At 42.1% G+C, this 16,265-nt stretch overlaps 1 protein-coding gene across 1 annotated transcript in view; it reads left to right on the forward strand.

The window, feature by feature from the left end:
• Positions 1–9,515: 9,515 nt before the first annotated feature.
• LOC138645088 (uromodulin-like) overlaps positions 9,516–16,265 on the forward strand; it is a 42,293-nt gene continuing 35,543 nt past the window's right edge. Inside the window, exons 1-4 of the mRNA XM_069734135.1 lie at positions 9,516–9,654; positions 9,745–9,774; positions 10,662–10,706; positions 12,369–12,524. Of these exons, the coding sequence (XP_069590236.1) occupies positions 9,603–9,654; positions 9,745–9,774; positions 10,662–10,706; positions 12,369–12,524 (283 nt within the window). The 5' untranslated portion in view covers positions 9,516–9,602. The remainder of the gene's footprint in view (positions 9,655–9,744; positions 9,775–10,661; positions 10,707–12,368; positions 12,525–16,265) is intronic.

Genomic DNA, 16,265 nt, shown 5'->3' on the forward strand with positions numbered 1-16,265 from the left:
GAGTGGAACTGTAGGACACCTAGCAGAACCGGAGGGCAAAGAACTACACGTATACTGCCCAAATTAAGCCTGTGGTACAGCAGCACCCTGGAGCCTGGAGTCACCATGCAGAGACCCCAGAAGGAACGGCTCAAGTTGCCTACCATACAGGTACCTGTCCCAGGACAGGGGAAAGAACCAGGACCTTGTTAGGACATTACAGACAGCAAGGGACTATAGCAAGCGCACAGTGAAAGGCTCCCAACCTGACTTGCCAAGGTGATGTAACTTGTTTCCGGGCTGCCTGGACTCCTAATGTACCTGTTGCCAGTACAACAGACTTTACAACTTGTGTCCTTTACTCATTGACCAGCAAACACCCTCATCACCATACACTCTAGGACCCCTGGGGACCCAGCTTCACCTGTGGGAAGCATCACCATCATTGCTGCAAGAACATCCCCCAGAGGACCCATTTAAAGCAGCGTTGGTTCCCCTTATTGACCAAACACCACAGGTGGCGTCACGACAGACTTATTCACAATTCCCCTTTAAAGACTGTTCCCTTTTACAGTGAGTCCCAGGGCCATGGACTGGGTCGCAGCCACCGTGACATCCCCTTTAATAGCTGACCAGACCCGGTACCAAGTACCCTGCCCTGGTGGGCGACTCAGAAGAGCCTCTCCCAGGCCCATTCATTTCGCAAGAAGGGTTCACCCTGATTCCTTCCTTCCTTCTAGAATCACATCCATTGCATACCAGTGATGTTGCCCCTCCATTTTGAGGAAAGTGACCCTGGTTCCAGCCATCAGGTCTTGCAGTCTTCGAAGCAAGTATTCGCCCAATGTTAGTAAAAGCAGGCACAAAAGAAGAGCGAATACCCTGAATACCCTGGGTATTCGCTCTTCTTTTGTGCCTGCTTTTACTAACATTGGGCTATTATACCCAATCCTTCTCAGGGGAAATGGCCAGTCTGCATGCTTTGCACATAGGTAGTTGGTTTATTTAGAGTGCAATATCATGACTTTGTGCACTACTTGATTATATCTTAGTACTGGGGCACCTAGGGTCATTATGCCTGGCATACATCACATTATTCTGTGATTAAGAGCTACCACTTTATGTGCATTTATCCTTTGTGGCCTGACTACAGGTCTTTTGGTTTTTTCAGAGTTGTTACACTGCATGCATCATTGGCTTTTGTACCTCAGCACTCCTATTTCTTATGTGCGGCTTTTATGGCAGTTATTTGTCTGTCTGCATGGTTTGCCTTGCCACTATATACATTTCATGCATTTTCTAAATATGCTGTCCATATAGGAGTCTGAGGAATATGTATATACACACATTTCTTTCTCCCCCCCCCCTGATTTGTATACCGTCATTCACCTTATTTCAGGCATTTTTCTAAACTGTTTTTGGATGTTTTTAATGTTTATGTCCTGTGTTTCACCTTAATAAAGTTGTGGTTTTTTTTGCACAAATCATTGCTGCCTGGTGATCCCCAGTTTATATGGCCTTTGCTGTTTCTTTTTTCTTGTATAATTTTATTTATATAGCACCAACATATTCCGCAGCGCTTTACTTTATAGAGGGGACTTGTACAGACAATAGACATTACAGCATAACAATAAACACAGATCAAAATAGATACCAAGAGGAATGAGGGCCCTGCTCGCAAGCTTTCAAACTATGAGGAAAAAGGGGAGACACGAGAGGTGGATGGTAACAATTGCTTTCGTTGTTCAGACCAGCCATAGTGTAAGGCTCGGGTGTTCATGTAAAGCTGCATGAACAAGTTAACAGCCAAAATATGTAACAGTACAGACACAGAGTGTTATTAAATGCATAAAGTGTATGAGAACATGATGCGAGGAACCTGATTATGGTTTAAGTTTTTTGAATGGGCCACACAGGGATAGTAAGGTTAATGCATTGAGGTGGTACAAGATGAACAAGATGTGATGATGGGTCCTAGGCTCTTCTATGGACCACCATCTTCACTGATGGTCGTACATAATGACCTCCCCATGGAGTGCCAACTCTGGTTACCTTGCGGCTAGCGTGTCCACTGGAATGTCCAGCCCTAGTCCTGGCTCACATTCTTCTCCCTACCAACCAGCCTAGGCCATGCAGTCCGCTTAGCAGTTGATAGATTCTGGCTCTCCTGCCCTAAAGAACCCCAATAATGGGGTTCAGACCTTGATGGTTCCGGGAAAGCATCTGGTTCAGGACCATGAGCCAAGGCAAGCATCTGGTTCCGGACCACGAGCTCCTGCCATGTCTGCTGTCGTCCCTCTTCCCCCAAACAATAGTCCTCTGGCAAGGACACAATCCATGAGGATCAAAGTCCAAGGTACATGAGGTAAAGTCCACAAAGGAATTGGGCAAAGTCCATGGCAAACAGTGTAGAACCCTATCGCTTTCAAAGTCCCTAAATCCAGCAGAGGAACAATAAACAAAGGGAAGAGGAAAGCCAAACCTTCGTCCATCTATGGAAACCAACAAGAAGTTCCGGATTTGAGGCCACTTAGGGTACAACTGGCACAACATGGAGCTTCAGGCATCCGACACAAGAGATATATTTCGGCCTTTCATCCACCGGATAAATGTGGTTTTAGTTGGATTGTCCATGGAGTTGAGACAAATCTGAGGCTCGCACGCTCCAGCCACTGCTCCCTCTTTATGTTGATTCCATGGGCAACCTTGGCTCATATGAGGACAAGATGTCCGACCTACAGATACCCACCCATTGATTCTGACCACGCAACTGCTGTCATGTCTAATGTAGCCGCTGCTTTTCCAGCATCATTCTGATCTTCTGACGGCAAGGCTTGATCCTACCAACTTCGCCATGGTGATTATGCAGTCCTCGCTCCAAATTTTTAGAGGGTGATCAGTCAGACCTCTCTCAATTTTTCCAGGGTGTGTAAGATATCCTCCTTCATAATTTTAACAGGATGTGACTGAGGCCTATTGTAGGGGTTGTACTCATTCGGGTGTGATGGGAGGAAAACAAGAGGCACGTTCCTTTAAAAGTTCATGTGGGTTTATTGCTTCATAAACCCCAGAAGCACAAACAGAAAGTAAACAGCCTTTAGATCAGGCAAAACAAAGTCACAATGTCCTTAGCTTGGCTCTGCTTCGTCAGGCATGTGGGCACACAGGTTGGGCTAATGTCCAGTATTCAGACTCGGTCTAGAGCCAAACACACAGAAGGTCTTCTCCCTCCCAATGCACAGACAATGTGCCAAACAACAGCCTCCATTATGTAGGCTGTCACAACACCCAGAGGTTAGGTATGTGGGTAGCCAGACCCACCCATCTCTCATAGCTACCCGCAACACGTTTCCAGGTACAACGAACAAACCTCTTAGTGCTTTCATGCACTAGAGAAAAAACTCCGGGCTATATCAGAGAGACAAGCCATCTCTGTGACACATAGCTCCCATCGACTATGCGACCATTCACCACACTACTATATATATATATATATATATATATCATCCATAGAGATAATGGTTTATCAGCTCTTGCATTTACTGCAAAGGCTTTACCAGTCTAGGAGTCCCACTTCTCAAAAATGGAAAAAAAAAATTTTTCTGAGTCCCGCCTCTACTTTTCTTCCAAGGAATATTTCAGTCCCTCCCCAATTTATGGCAGCCCTTGCAGATTGTGCATAAGCAATATGAGTCTTGGAGTCCTGCTACCTAACAAGTCTAACGTAATGTGTATAAGGCACTCTTTTAGGTCTAATACAGACAGTATCAGGTTGGAGCCGTTATACTGATCAAAATGATATCTTTGTTGATGAAATCCGTCTTGTGGTTGTTGTTTAATTGTTATTTTCAGTTTTGAGGTAATGATATGCTTTTGCACCAGAGAGGAGCTGTAAGGGGGTCTTCATGTGGTGCTTGCTTAGCTATTCATCTCTATGTCTTCTGACAAGTCACTGATCCTTCAGTGACTTGCGCCCTATTTTACATAGTGCCGGGGCACTAGCGCTGCAGCATGATTGCATGCATAATTTGCAACCTCCCTAAATCTGACATTTCCCTCTCCGTGTGGCACCATAATAATGCCCCGGCAGCAGGCACGCTGTGTTTGACACCAATCTCTCCTTCACATCCCATATACAATCTCTTGTTCGCTCTTGCTGCTTACACCTAAACAACATCTCTAGAATCCGCTCTTTTCTCAACATGGAAACAACAAAAACCCTCACTGTCGCCCTGATCCACTCCCGCCTGGAATACTGTAACACTCTATTAATTGGCCTCCCCCTTACTCGACTTTCCCCTCTCCAGTCCATCCTTAATGCAGCAGTCAGGGTCATCCACCTGGCTAATCGTTACTCGGATGCGTCTGCTTTTTGCCAGTCGTTACATTGGCTGCCCATTCATTACAGGATCCAATTCAAAGTACTTGTTCTCACCCACAAAGCTCTCCACAGTGAGGCACCCCCTTACATCTCCTCCCTCATTTCTGTCTATCGGCCTAACCGACCACTGCGTTCTGCAAACGACTTTCGACTAACCTCTGCACTAATCCATACCTCCCACTCCCGACTCCAAGACTTCTTCCGCATAGCGCCAGTCTTCTGGAATGCTCTACCCCAAAAATTAGGTCCAGCCACAACTTGCACAGTTGTGCACAGTTAGGCGCTCCCTCAAAATACATTTGTTCAAAGTGGCCTATCACGTTCCCTAATCAAAGTCATTTTATGTGAAGGTGTGTGTGTGTAGCCCATTCACTATCTCTACCTATCCCCCACCCCCTGAAGATGGCTGGATCGTCACTGTAAATAAATACATACTGTAAATGTAAGTTTAAATGGGAATCGTGGACATGGGCCACTTCCAAATCCCGTAGTGGAGGCAGAGGCCCCCATTCCACTATCAATCTTATAGGTCTCTCCAAAAATTAAAGCCCATGTCTGTTTTTTCTAAATCTAACCTGTTCAAATAGTTTGATCAAGCCCACACTTACTTTTATTATGCATTTTTAGGATTACTTTCTTGATAAATGGAATGATATCTAAAGGCTCTCTTGACCTAATAAATTTACAGTAACTAGATTTCAGGAACAAAATAAATGACTAGTTATCAAACTGCAAATCCAAGATAATAAAATGGAGGCTATAAAATTATCTTTTCATTGGCAATACACAGATATGCAAAAATAATTTCATGGATAATGTTAATCATTTTGAAAAATCCATCATGCAAGTCAAAAAAAGAACATTTCATAGAGATTGTATGGATTATAAAAATAATAAGGTGTATGAATGGAAAACAGCATTTTGAAAAAAGAACACATAGAAATACATTTTAACAAAAAAACAAATTCAAGGGGAGGATAAAAAGAGTAAAGTCAATTTTTCATTGACCAAATATGATACCTCAAACTCATGTCTAGAAACTTCAAAAAAAGAAAACGCTGATAATCAACAACTATTAAAAAACGCTAGAGGAAAAACAGAAGAAGGAGTAGAAGAAAAACGGACGGTATGACAAGGTATTTCACAAGGAAGAAGAGAATGGAATCAACAACTCAATAACTGATAATAATATAGTACTCACTCTGACAATAATGTCAAAGGAACAAAAATAAGTGATGTTGAAATGATTACATTTTGTTTGGAATCAGACATTTGATATATTTCAATCTTTGCAAATTCTCTTGGAATCTAACTACTAAAAGACATTTTTTTCAGATAATACAGATAACATCAATATTGAGAAATGTAATGGTATATGTTAGCAGATCGCCGGTGCCCATGCACACATCCCCTTCCTCCTCTCAGCAGGGACGCCAGCGTGTTCACCTACCCTCCCGTGCTGCTCAGTATTCACATCATTTGCTTCCTTACAGGATTTGCGCATAGCAAGCAGGTTTCCTGGGAGTGTGCTTAGGACATGCGAGCGCTCCCTAATTTTTAAAGAGGCAGCACTTGCTTCTGAAAATGTTCCCAGCCAATAGTTGGGAGACATCTGATATTTAAGGCACAGTCCCCTATTGATGGGTGCCTTAGCAACATTAGTTATCAGTGTGCAATCCTGCTACCTAGTTGTAAGGTCCCTGTATTTGTACTCCCTGCCTGTCCTGTCTGAAATTTACGGCTTCCTACTATGAAAAGTCATCAAATTATAGACATTAAATTGTCGAGAGATCCTGATTTGGGTATCATTCACCCAGCTATGTCTAGGCAACCAGTTAGTGGCAACAAACTGCTATGTACGGACAACTGCCACCCAGATCGTACAGTTACACCTATCCCCTATGGAGAGTTTTTAAGAACTAAACAAATTTGTTCAAGCGAGAAATAATTTAAATGTTGAAAGCACAATTTTTTAAAAAAAAAAAAGGTTAAAAGATAGAGGCTTTAAAAATAGTGAGACTGATTATTCACATAACATGTAAAAAAGCAAAAAATTGAAAACAAGAAGATCTATCAAAAGAACCCCAAAAACCCCAGAAGAAAAACGTGATACCCACTTTTAGTACTCCATACAGTTCATACTATAAAGATATTAAAAAGATCAATAATAATAAAATACATACTGTATATAATATAGTATGTATTTAGAATATAAAAGAAAAACGTTTATGAATTGTGATACTCATCATATTATATATTGTATGGAATGCACTATATGCAATTTGCTCTATATTGACTGTAAGATGAGGAAAATAAAGAAACGTATATCTACAATAGTAATTAAGAGTAACAACAAATACTTGAGAGTAGCTAAACATTTTATAGCATCACACAATGGTGATTTAAAAAGTTTAATCTGTCATGGGATAGAAAGGTTACATGTCCAGATGGGGACCTAGCACCTAGCTCAGCAAAAGGGTCAAGCCTCAAAAGGCTGTGAGTGACAGATTTCACATAGTGAGCCAGCTAAGCTTAGACCAAAAACCTTGCTTGCAAAACAGAAACCATGGGGTCTAACTGCTTTGCTGAGGCAGCAATGAATTTATAAGGAGAATATGAACTTATCATACAGTATATCATGGTCACAGACCAGTTACATTTTTGAGATCTCTGGACTGGACCAAACACCTTCCAGGGTCTTGATTCGTTCTAGCATAGCAGAGTGGGTAGATACTTAAAATGGCTTGCAGAAGCCAGAAAGCAAAGCTATGTTTGGTTTCAACGTGTAGCATCATAATCACCTCCCTAAGATCATATGCAACACCCGCTAGGGCTGTGGGGTACTCAGAATCGGGTCGCAGGCTCTTAAAGGGGTGGTCATGACAGCGGTAACCCGGTCCATGGCCCTGGGCGAGAAATAAAAGTGTTGAGGGGAATGGGAATAAAGTTTGTACAGGGAAAGGGGGGAAGCATTCCAGTGCGAAACGCGCGTCGGGTGTGGTGGGTCCCCAGGAGCGCTCCCTAGGTAATTATTATACTACTTGTTTATTTATACACTCGTTATTTACTTGCTCATTTTTATTTGCATTTTTGTACATGGACACATGACACAATTGCACATGGTTATTATACTATGAAATGTTTACTTTGACCACTATTGTTGGAGTTTCTGCCTGGGTGTCCCACCGCTTTTTGCCTGTGCTGTGGTTATATACCCATTATGGATTACTGTATTTATTATAAGTAATAAAGTTTATATGAATTTTACTGGCCTTGTGTGAAGGTAGTCTTTTGGTGTTTGATGCAATAATTCATTGAAATCATTTATGTGATATGGAACAAAATACAGCCATGATGAATAAAGTCTACTTGGTAAATCGAACATTGTTCCTCGACAATTTTGGTCACGTAGATGTTGCATTCATTTGCCTCCTTAGCACTTGACGTATTGTTGACTGTATCTATGGATTGGACACAAATAGAACTGTCCAGGAAGCTGAATTGTCTCAGAGATTAACTGCCAGAATTTCCACATGCTGACGGGAGTATTAACTCAAGCTTAGTCATGCTCAGTCTTCTTTTACCTGGGGCTATGATTATATCTATTTACATCATCAATGTAAATACATTGGCAAGAACAAAGAGGCATGTTGGCACTCTCCCTGGTATCCCTTCACATCACTCCTGTAAGTCGAATATATGCCAAACCTTCCAGCATCTATGTATTGTATGTAGCGTGGATGGTATTATAAGTTAAAACGGTGGTCTGAAGTCCAAAGTAATTTTCCTCCTAATACCCTATCCATTCAGTGTCATAAGTTAAACTATTTTCTAATATACTCAAATTAAAAATTCCCTATCCTTCCCTAACTACACAATCTAACTGCTTTTCGCTCTTTTTTTCTCACTTGATTTTTGATGATTCTTTATTTGATAATCCTACTGTAGGCTGGGATACTCAAATAAAGCGTAATTAGTGGAGAGAGACTGTAGTCACTTTCACACTCTCTGTCCTGTCCCTAAAACAAAGCATGATCAGTGACGCTTATTTCAGGGGCTGAGCTAGTCTCTGCAAGCTGTACACAGAGCAGTGTGCACAATGGCAGTGCACTCTCCTTCTAACTCAGATCAGCGATAACGAGCCAGCAACACAGCAGTGTCACAATTCTCCCTTTACAAAGACTAGGTCCACCCGTGCAAGTGACATCACTGATCTCTGCATGCTGTGTTTTCCGACATCGTGCTCTGTTGCAGGCTGGCTACAGCTGATCTGAGCCTGCAAGAGAGTGCACTGCCATTACACAGCACATAGGGATGAGAACAGTCCCTGAAACAAGCAGCACTGATGACATTTTGTTTCAAGGAGGGAGCTGGGCTTGCAGCAATGACTGCAGCCTCTGCCCCTGATGTCTCTTCATTTCAGTATCTCACCAGGCTCTGGGGGTTCTCAAATGAAGCGTCATAAAAAAGGAAGTGAAAAAAGAAAAATAGAAAAGCAGTTAGTGTAGTTAGGGGAAAGGATAGGCGTTAACTTGCTGCAGATCTTCACTATTGGATCATCTAATGATCCCACACAAGGGCCTCATCAGTGCCCTGTTTGAATTAAACAATGGTCCTGGATGAGCCCAACTGCTTCATCCATTTCTGATGGCTCAGATAGTTTTGAGCTAAATTCAAGAGACCCGTAGACAATAAATGGAATGGTAGGATGCATACTGGGATTAATGGGGGGTTATCTGGTATTTAGATTCTATATTGTACGCTATCCATAGCAACGACTCGATTCAGTCTTGAACCTACTTCTAAACATGACTTTCACACTGTGAAATCCAAGGAGAACATACAGTAAGTGAACAAAAGAGTGAGTGACACTGTAGTCAACATTATTAATCAGGAAGTTGTCAGAGCTATAGGACAAAAGCAGCCGTTGGCTTATAACTTCGTAAGGCATTTGGAGAATGCATATTAGTTCAACAAAACTATTTATTGTTGGCACTAAAAGCACCAATGTCTTTGACTCAAATTCTTGGGTGGACACTAATTCAAAAGACAATATTATCATAGGGAAATTAGGGCACAAGGAAATGGATGTAAAAAATATGATTGATATCTGTCTTCGGACTGGTCACTCCCTTTCTAAACTTTATAAAACTAGGGCAAGAGACATCTTCCATAGAGTAGACCTCACAAGACCTACCAAGAAACTATCAATTGTTCATGACAGTCACTGGATAATATAATCATGTATCCACTTTATCTGACCTTCATTTTTCTACTCACGAGAGGATCAATAGGTGGGTGCAAACTATGGAATTAATTGTTGGTGTCTCAAAAATTGGGATGATACATCTTCTGTGCTGAACTTTATTTTTCACTCTTTCCAGGAGACGCTACATCAACAACCTTCTCGTACAGTAAGTGCACAATCTGTAGAACAGATCTTCGAATGAACTGCACAGAAAAAAAAAATGTTCATGTCTTGATAATCTTAGAAACGTGCTCCTGTAATGGCTGTGTCTGTACAGGAACATGGTCAGCAGATACCACAGCTGCTGGCCATGGGAGGAATAATAAGTGATTATGCAGAAGACATAGCAGTGACTTGTAGCTGCTGCTTTCTGAGAGGTAAAACTTTTTTTTTTGCTGCCTGTTTTATCACAGGAGGGAGTTTTGCCTCAACTCCAACCCTCTGAGCTCACCATCTGGCTTCCTCTGATTTAATTTATGATGAGCTCAGAGAGCTGGTGCCATGGCAGAAACTTACGCCTGTCATAAAACAGGCAGGGAAATGTTTAAACTCACGGAATAACCAGCTGTGATCCCATGCTGACTTGTCTATATTCTCTCTTTTTCTTCCTCCCCTACCCAGGAGCTGTGGTATGATTAGACCATGTTCCCGCATGGTCAGACACAGACATTACACAGTACACAGCAGGGACACATTTGTAAGATTATCTCAGCACACTAACATTTTTTTAATACATATAATTGTAGAATTTACTATTATTCCAAGATCTATTGATTATAATGTATTTTTGTTAGTGGATCAACATCTTTAATACCTGCGTCTTTTTATGCAATAAAACCTTTGAACTCCTCATGCACCACTTCTGATTATGGCAGCTCCTTCTTCTCTCTAAGTAGCTACCACCGTAGATAGATTCATACCCCACATGTATATCGATAGATTTGTGTGTATCCTTGAGATTATCTGATATCTGTTTTTGTAAATTAGTTACATCGTATGTATATATTTGCTTATACATGGTAATAATAATCATCTTTTTTAATACATTTACAGTTACTGACTTTACAGATGGTGAAAAACATTGTTCTTCCCCAACCGGTAAGAATTGGACAGAATTGCAATAAAGTATTTTTGGGTTCACAAAATAAGACAACTGAGAGAGGGAGGTAGAGAGACGGGGAAAGGGGGAAAAGAGAGAGAGGTGGAGAAAGAGTGAGATAGAGGGATAGAAAGAGGGAGGGAGAAGAGGAGGTAGAGAGACAGGGAAAGGGGGAAAAGAGAGAGAGGTGGAGAAAGAGTGAGATAGAGGGAAAGAAAGAGGGAGGGAGAAGAGGAGGTAGAGAGACAGGGAAAGGGGGAAAAGAGAGAGAGGTGGAGAAAGAGTGAGATAGAGGGATAGAAAGAGGGAGGGAGAAGAGGAGGTAGAGAGACAGGGAAAGGGGGAAAAGAGAGAGAGGTGGAGAAAGAGTGAGATAGAGGGATAGAAAGAGGGAGGGAGAAGAGGAGGTAGAGAGACAGGGAAAGGGGGAAAAGAGAGAGGTGGAGAAAGAGTGAGATAGAGGGATAGAAAGAGGGAGGGAGAAGAGGAGGTAGAGGGACAGAGAGTGTGGGGGAAAGGGAGAGCGGGAGGGAGAGGGGGAAAAGAGAGAAGGGAAGAAAGAGGGAGAGGGATAAAAGAGAGAGGGATACAAAGAGGGAGAGGGCTAGAATGAAGGAGAGAGGGAGAGAAAGAGAAAGTACAGGAAGAGTAATTTGGAGCGGGAGAGGGGCAGAGATAGAAGGAGGGAAAGGGTGAGAGACATGGAGAGGGACAGGAAGAGGGTCAGGGAGAGTGAGATACTCTGTACTGAACACTGATAACTTAAAATTCTGCTTCAAGCACATGGAAATCAATCAGCTCAGGAAACTTCCAAACAAAAAGGCAAATGTGAACAGGTGCAAGCTAACAGAGCCACTCTGTATATGACTAACAATATAGGGTAAGCCTTTTCGTTGGCTGTTGGCCTCATGTGAGTTGGCCAATTTCATATATTCAATGTTCCCCTACTATAGCGTCTCAGAGTGCAGCTTTATTTTGTTAGTCATATATAGAGTGGCTCTGTTAGCTTGCACCTGTTCACATTTGTCTTTCTTTTGGTAGTGATGATCAGTTTTTGATACTTAGTACATGTAACACCCAGGAATATGGTCATTGGTTTCTTGTCATCTTGAGTTTTTTACTGTTATGCTTTAATTCCTGAGTTTTTGAATACAGTTCACTTAGTTTGCCAGTTGAGTCCCCAATTCTGATGACCTTGTGGGCTAACGAAGAAATATTATTTTCTCTCTTGATGAGGAACGAGAGTTCATTACTGCTCAGAAGGATTTTTTTTATTTTCCTTTTACTATTGAAAATACTGTTAAGAAGGTGGAATGTTTATTATTTGCTGCTATATATTCATCACTTACATCTATAACAATGAACAAAGCTAAAATTGTAACTAATAATGAGCAATTCTTAACCTTTGTTGTAAAACCATAGTCATCACAAGAAAATAAGGAAACTTTCCAACCTAGAGATGCGGAATAATGCAACACATTGTACAACACACTTCACTATAGTATTATCAGATTATTATTCATTTGGATTTCATGAAAATAGACTTCACAAGGCTAGCAATAGTTTTAAGTAATATTAAAGTGAACACTTCCAAGAGCCCTAGATCTATAGGGTGTCGCTTGATTTATCAAATCACTATTATATTCTTTTGTTTCCTCCAGAATCATCTTCCTTGACTTACCTGGTGGACACCACAGGGTCGATGTATGATGATTTCATAGAGCTGAAGGCTGTAAATAGTTGGCTCCTGGACCGTGTGACCGCTCGATTCCCTTGCGGTGTTCGCCAATATACCATGGTGGAGTTCAATGATCCAAGTATGTTACCATGACTGTAATTGGGCTTACAAGGCAATAATGGATTTACATGCACGTTTTATACTATGAATTGAATATTTGCAGGTTGTTATCATTACTTTATTAAAAAAGTTAATGCAAAATGTTTAGAGCATACTTACAGTATACATAGTACTTTTGAAACAATATAGGAAAATTCCACAAAACTGCAAAGTTCATTTACCAAAAATTATTAATTTCAATACATGAAAATCTTCTAAGTGTAGAGATGAAAGAACATTGATACTAGTAGTATTAATAAAAGTGTGGAAAGAAAGCACAAAAATTAAAAGTATCTCAACAGGATATCACTCCTACAGTGGTGTGAAAAGATATTTGCCCCCTTCTTGATTTCTTATTCTTTTGCATGTTTGTTACAGGTAAATGTTTCAGATCACCAAATAAATTTTGATATTAGACAAAGATAACACAAGTAATCACAAAATGCAGTTCATAACTGAAGGTCTTTATTATTAAGGGTAAAAGAAATAGGGCTTTATAGCTTTACTAGATGGTTGCCCGATTCTAACGCATCGGGTATTCTAGAATATGCATGGCCACGTAGTATATTGCCCAGCAACGTAGTATATTTGCCCATCCCCGTAGTATATTGCACAGCCCATGTAGTATATTGCCCAGTGATGTAATATGTTGGCCAGCCACGTAGTATATTGTCCAGCCACGTAGTATATTGCGCAGCCACGTAGTATATTGTCCAGCCGCGTAGTATATTGCGCAGCCACGTAGTATATTGCCCAGTGACGTAGTATATTGCCCATTGACGTAGTATATTGTCCAGCCACGTAGTATATTGCACAGCGAAGTAGTATACAGCACAGAGCCACGTAGTATATTGCCCAGCCACATAGTATATTGCCCAGTGACATAGTATATTGCCCAGTGACGTAGTATATTGCCCAGCCACATAGTATATTGCACAGTGAAGTAGTATACAGCACAGAGCCACGTAGTATATTGACCAGTCACGTAGTATATTGCCCAGTCACGTAGTATATTGCCCAGCTATGTAGTATATTGCCCAGCCAGGTTTGTGACAGGTGAAAAAATAAAAAATAAACATGTACTCACCTTTCCAAGGGAGCCCTTGTAGTCCACGGCAGGTTCCGGTCCCAGGGTTGGTATTAGCGCAGGACCAGTGATGACGTCGCGGTCACATGACCGTGACGTCATGGCAGGTCTTTGTAGCGCAGGCGCGCAGGGCCTGTGATGACGTCGCGGTCACATGACCGTGACGTCATGGCAGGTCCTTGTCGCGCAGGCGCGTAGGGCCTGTGATGACATCGCGGTCACATGACCGTGATGTCATGGCAGGTCCTTCTGCCACCGGAACCTGCAATGGAAGATGGCGGCCGGCGCGAGCTGCAACGGAGGGTGAGTATAGCAGGTTTTTTTTTTTTTAATTATTTTTAACATTACATTTTTTACTATTGATGCCGCATAGGCAGCGTCAATAGTAAAAAGTTGGGGACACACAGGGTTAATAGCGGCGGTAACGGAGTACGTTACCCGCGGCATAACGTGGTCCGTTACTGCCGGCATTAACCCTGTGTTAGCGGTGACCAGACGGGAGTATGCGGGTGACAGGCACTGACTGCGGGGAGTAAGGAGCGGCCATTTTATTCCGGACTGTTTCCGTCGCTGATTGGTCACAGCAGCCATGACAGGCAGCTGGCGAGACCAATCAGTGAATGAATAACCGTGACAGAAGGACAGACAGACAGACAGACGGAAGTGACCCTTAGACAATTATATAGTAGATAGAGAATTTGCTTAAAGAGAACCTGTCAGCAGGATTTTGCTAAGTAAAGTCATATTGGTGCAGTAATACTGATTAACCCCTTAATCCCATATGACGTACTATCCCGTCAAGGTGACCTGGGACTTAATTCCTAGGGACGGAATAGTGCGTCACAGTGATCGGCCGCGCTCACGGGGGGGAGCGCGGCCGGGTGTCAGCTGACTATCGCAGCTGACATCCGGCACTATGAGCCAGGAGTGGTTACGGACCGCCCCGTCACATTAACCCCCAAACATGATCGCAGCGTTCCTGGGGCATAGGGAAGCATCATGCAGGGAGGGGGCTCCTTGTGTGCTTCCCTGAGACCCTCGGTACAAGGCGTTGTGCTCACCTTGTACCGAGCGTCTCCTCCCTGCAGGCCCCGGATCCAAAATGGCCATGGGGCTGCATCCAGGTCCTGCAGGGAGATGGCTTACCAGCACCTTCTCAGAGCAAGCGCTGGTAAGCCAGGAGCAGTGCACGTCAGATCGCTGATCTGACATAGTGCATTGCAAAGTGTCAGATCAGCGATCTGACCTTATAACATGATGCCCCTCCCCTGGGGCAATGTTATAAAGTAAAAAAATATATATATTTAGATGTGTAATAAAAAAATAAAAAAATAAATTCCTAAATAAAGAAGAAAAAAATATATTGTTCCCATAAATACATTCCTTTATCTAAATAAAAAAAAAACAATAAAAGTACACATATTTAGTATCGCCGCATCCGTAACAACCCGACCTATAAAACTGTCCTACTAGTTTACCCCTTCAGTGAACACCGTAAAAAAAAAACAGAGGCAAAAAACAACGCTTTATTATCATACCGCCGAACAAAAAGTGGAATAACACGCGATCAAAAACACAGATATAAATAACCATGGTACCGCTGAAAGCGTCATCTTGTCCCGCAAAAAACGAGCTGCCATACAGCATCATCAACGAAAAAATAAAAAAGTTATAGTCCTCAGAATAAAGCGATGCAAAAATAATTTTTTATAGAAAATAGTTTTTATTGTATAAAAGTGCCAAAACATAAAGAAATGATATAAATGAGGTGTTGCTGTAATCGTACTGACCCGAAGAATAAAACTGCTTTATCCATTTTATAAAGGCCCCCCCTACCCAAAAGAAATTCATGAATAGCTGGTTTTTGGTCATACTGCCTCACAAAAATTAAAATCAAAAGCAATCAAAAAATGTCATGTGCCCAAAAATGTTACCAATAAAAATGACAACTCGTTCTGCAAAAAACAAGACCTCACATGACTCGGTGGACCAAAATATTGAAAAATTATAGCTCTCAAAATGTGGTAACGCAAAAAATATTTTTTGCAATAAAAATCGTCTTTTAGTTTGTGACAGCTGCCAATCATAAAAATCCGCTAAAGAACCCGCTATAAAAGTAAATCAAACCTCCTTCATCACCCCCTTAGTTTGGGAAAAATAAAAAAAATGTAAAAATGTATTTATTTCCATTTTCCCATTAGGGTTAGGGCTAGGGTTAGGGCTAGGGTTAGGGCTAAGGTTAGGGCTAGGGTTGGGGCTAAGGTTGGGGTAGGGTTAGGGCTAGGGTTAGGGTTGAGGCTAGGGTTGGGGCTAGGGTTAGGGCTAGGGTTAGGGCTAGAGTTAGGGCTAGGGTTAGGGTTGGGGCTAGGGTTGGGGCTAGGGTTGGGGCTAGGGTTAGGGCTAGGGTTAGGGCTAGGGTTAGGGTTTGGATTACATTTACGGTTGGGATTAGGGTTAGGGGTGTGTCAGGGTTAGGGGTGTGGTTAGGGTTATGGTTGGGATTAGGGTTAGGGGTGTGTTGGAGTTAGGGGTGTGGTTAGGGTGGGGGTTAGGGGCGTGCTTGGGATAGAGTTTCAGTTAGAATTGGGGGTTTCCACTGTTTAGGCACATCAGGGGCTCTCCAAACGTGACATG

The sequence above is a fragment of the Ranitomeya imitator genome, chromosome 7 (genome assembly GCF_032444005.1).
Source record: "Ranitomeya imitator isolate aRanImi1 chromosome 7, aRanImi1.pri, whole genome shotgun sequence".
NCBI lineage: Eukaryota > Metazoa > Chordata > Amphibia > Anura > Dendrobatidae > Ranitomeya > Ranitomeya imitator.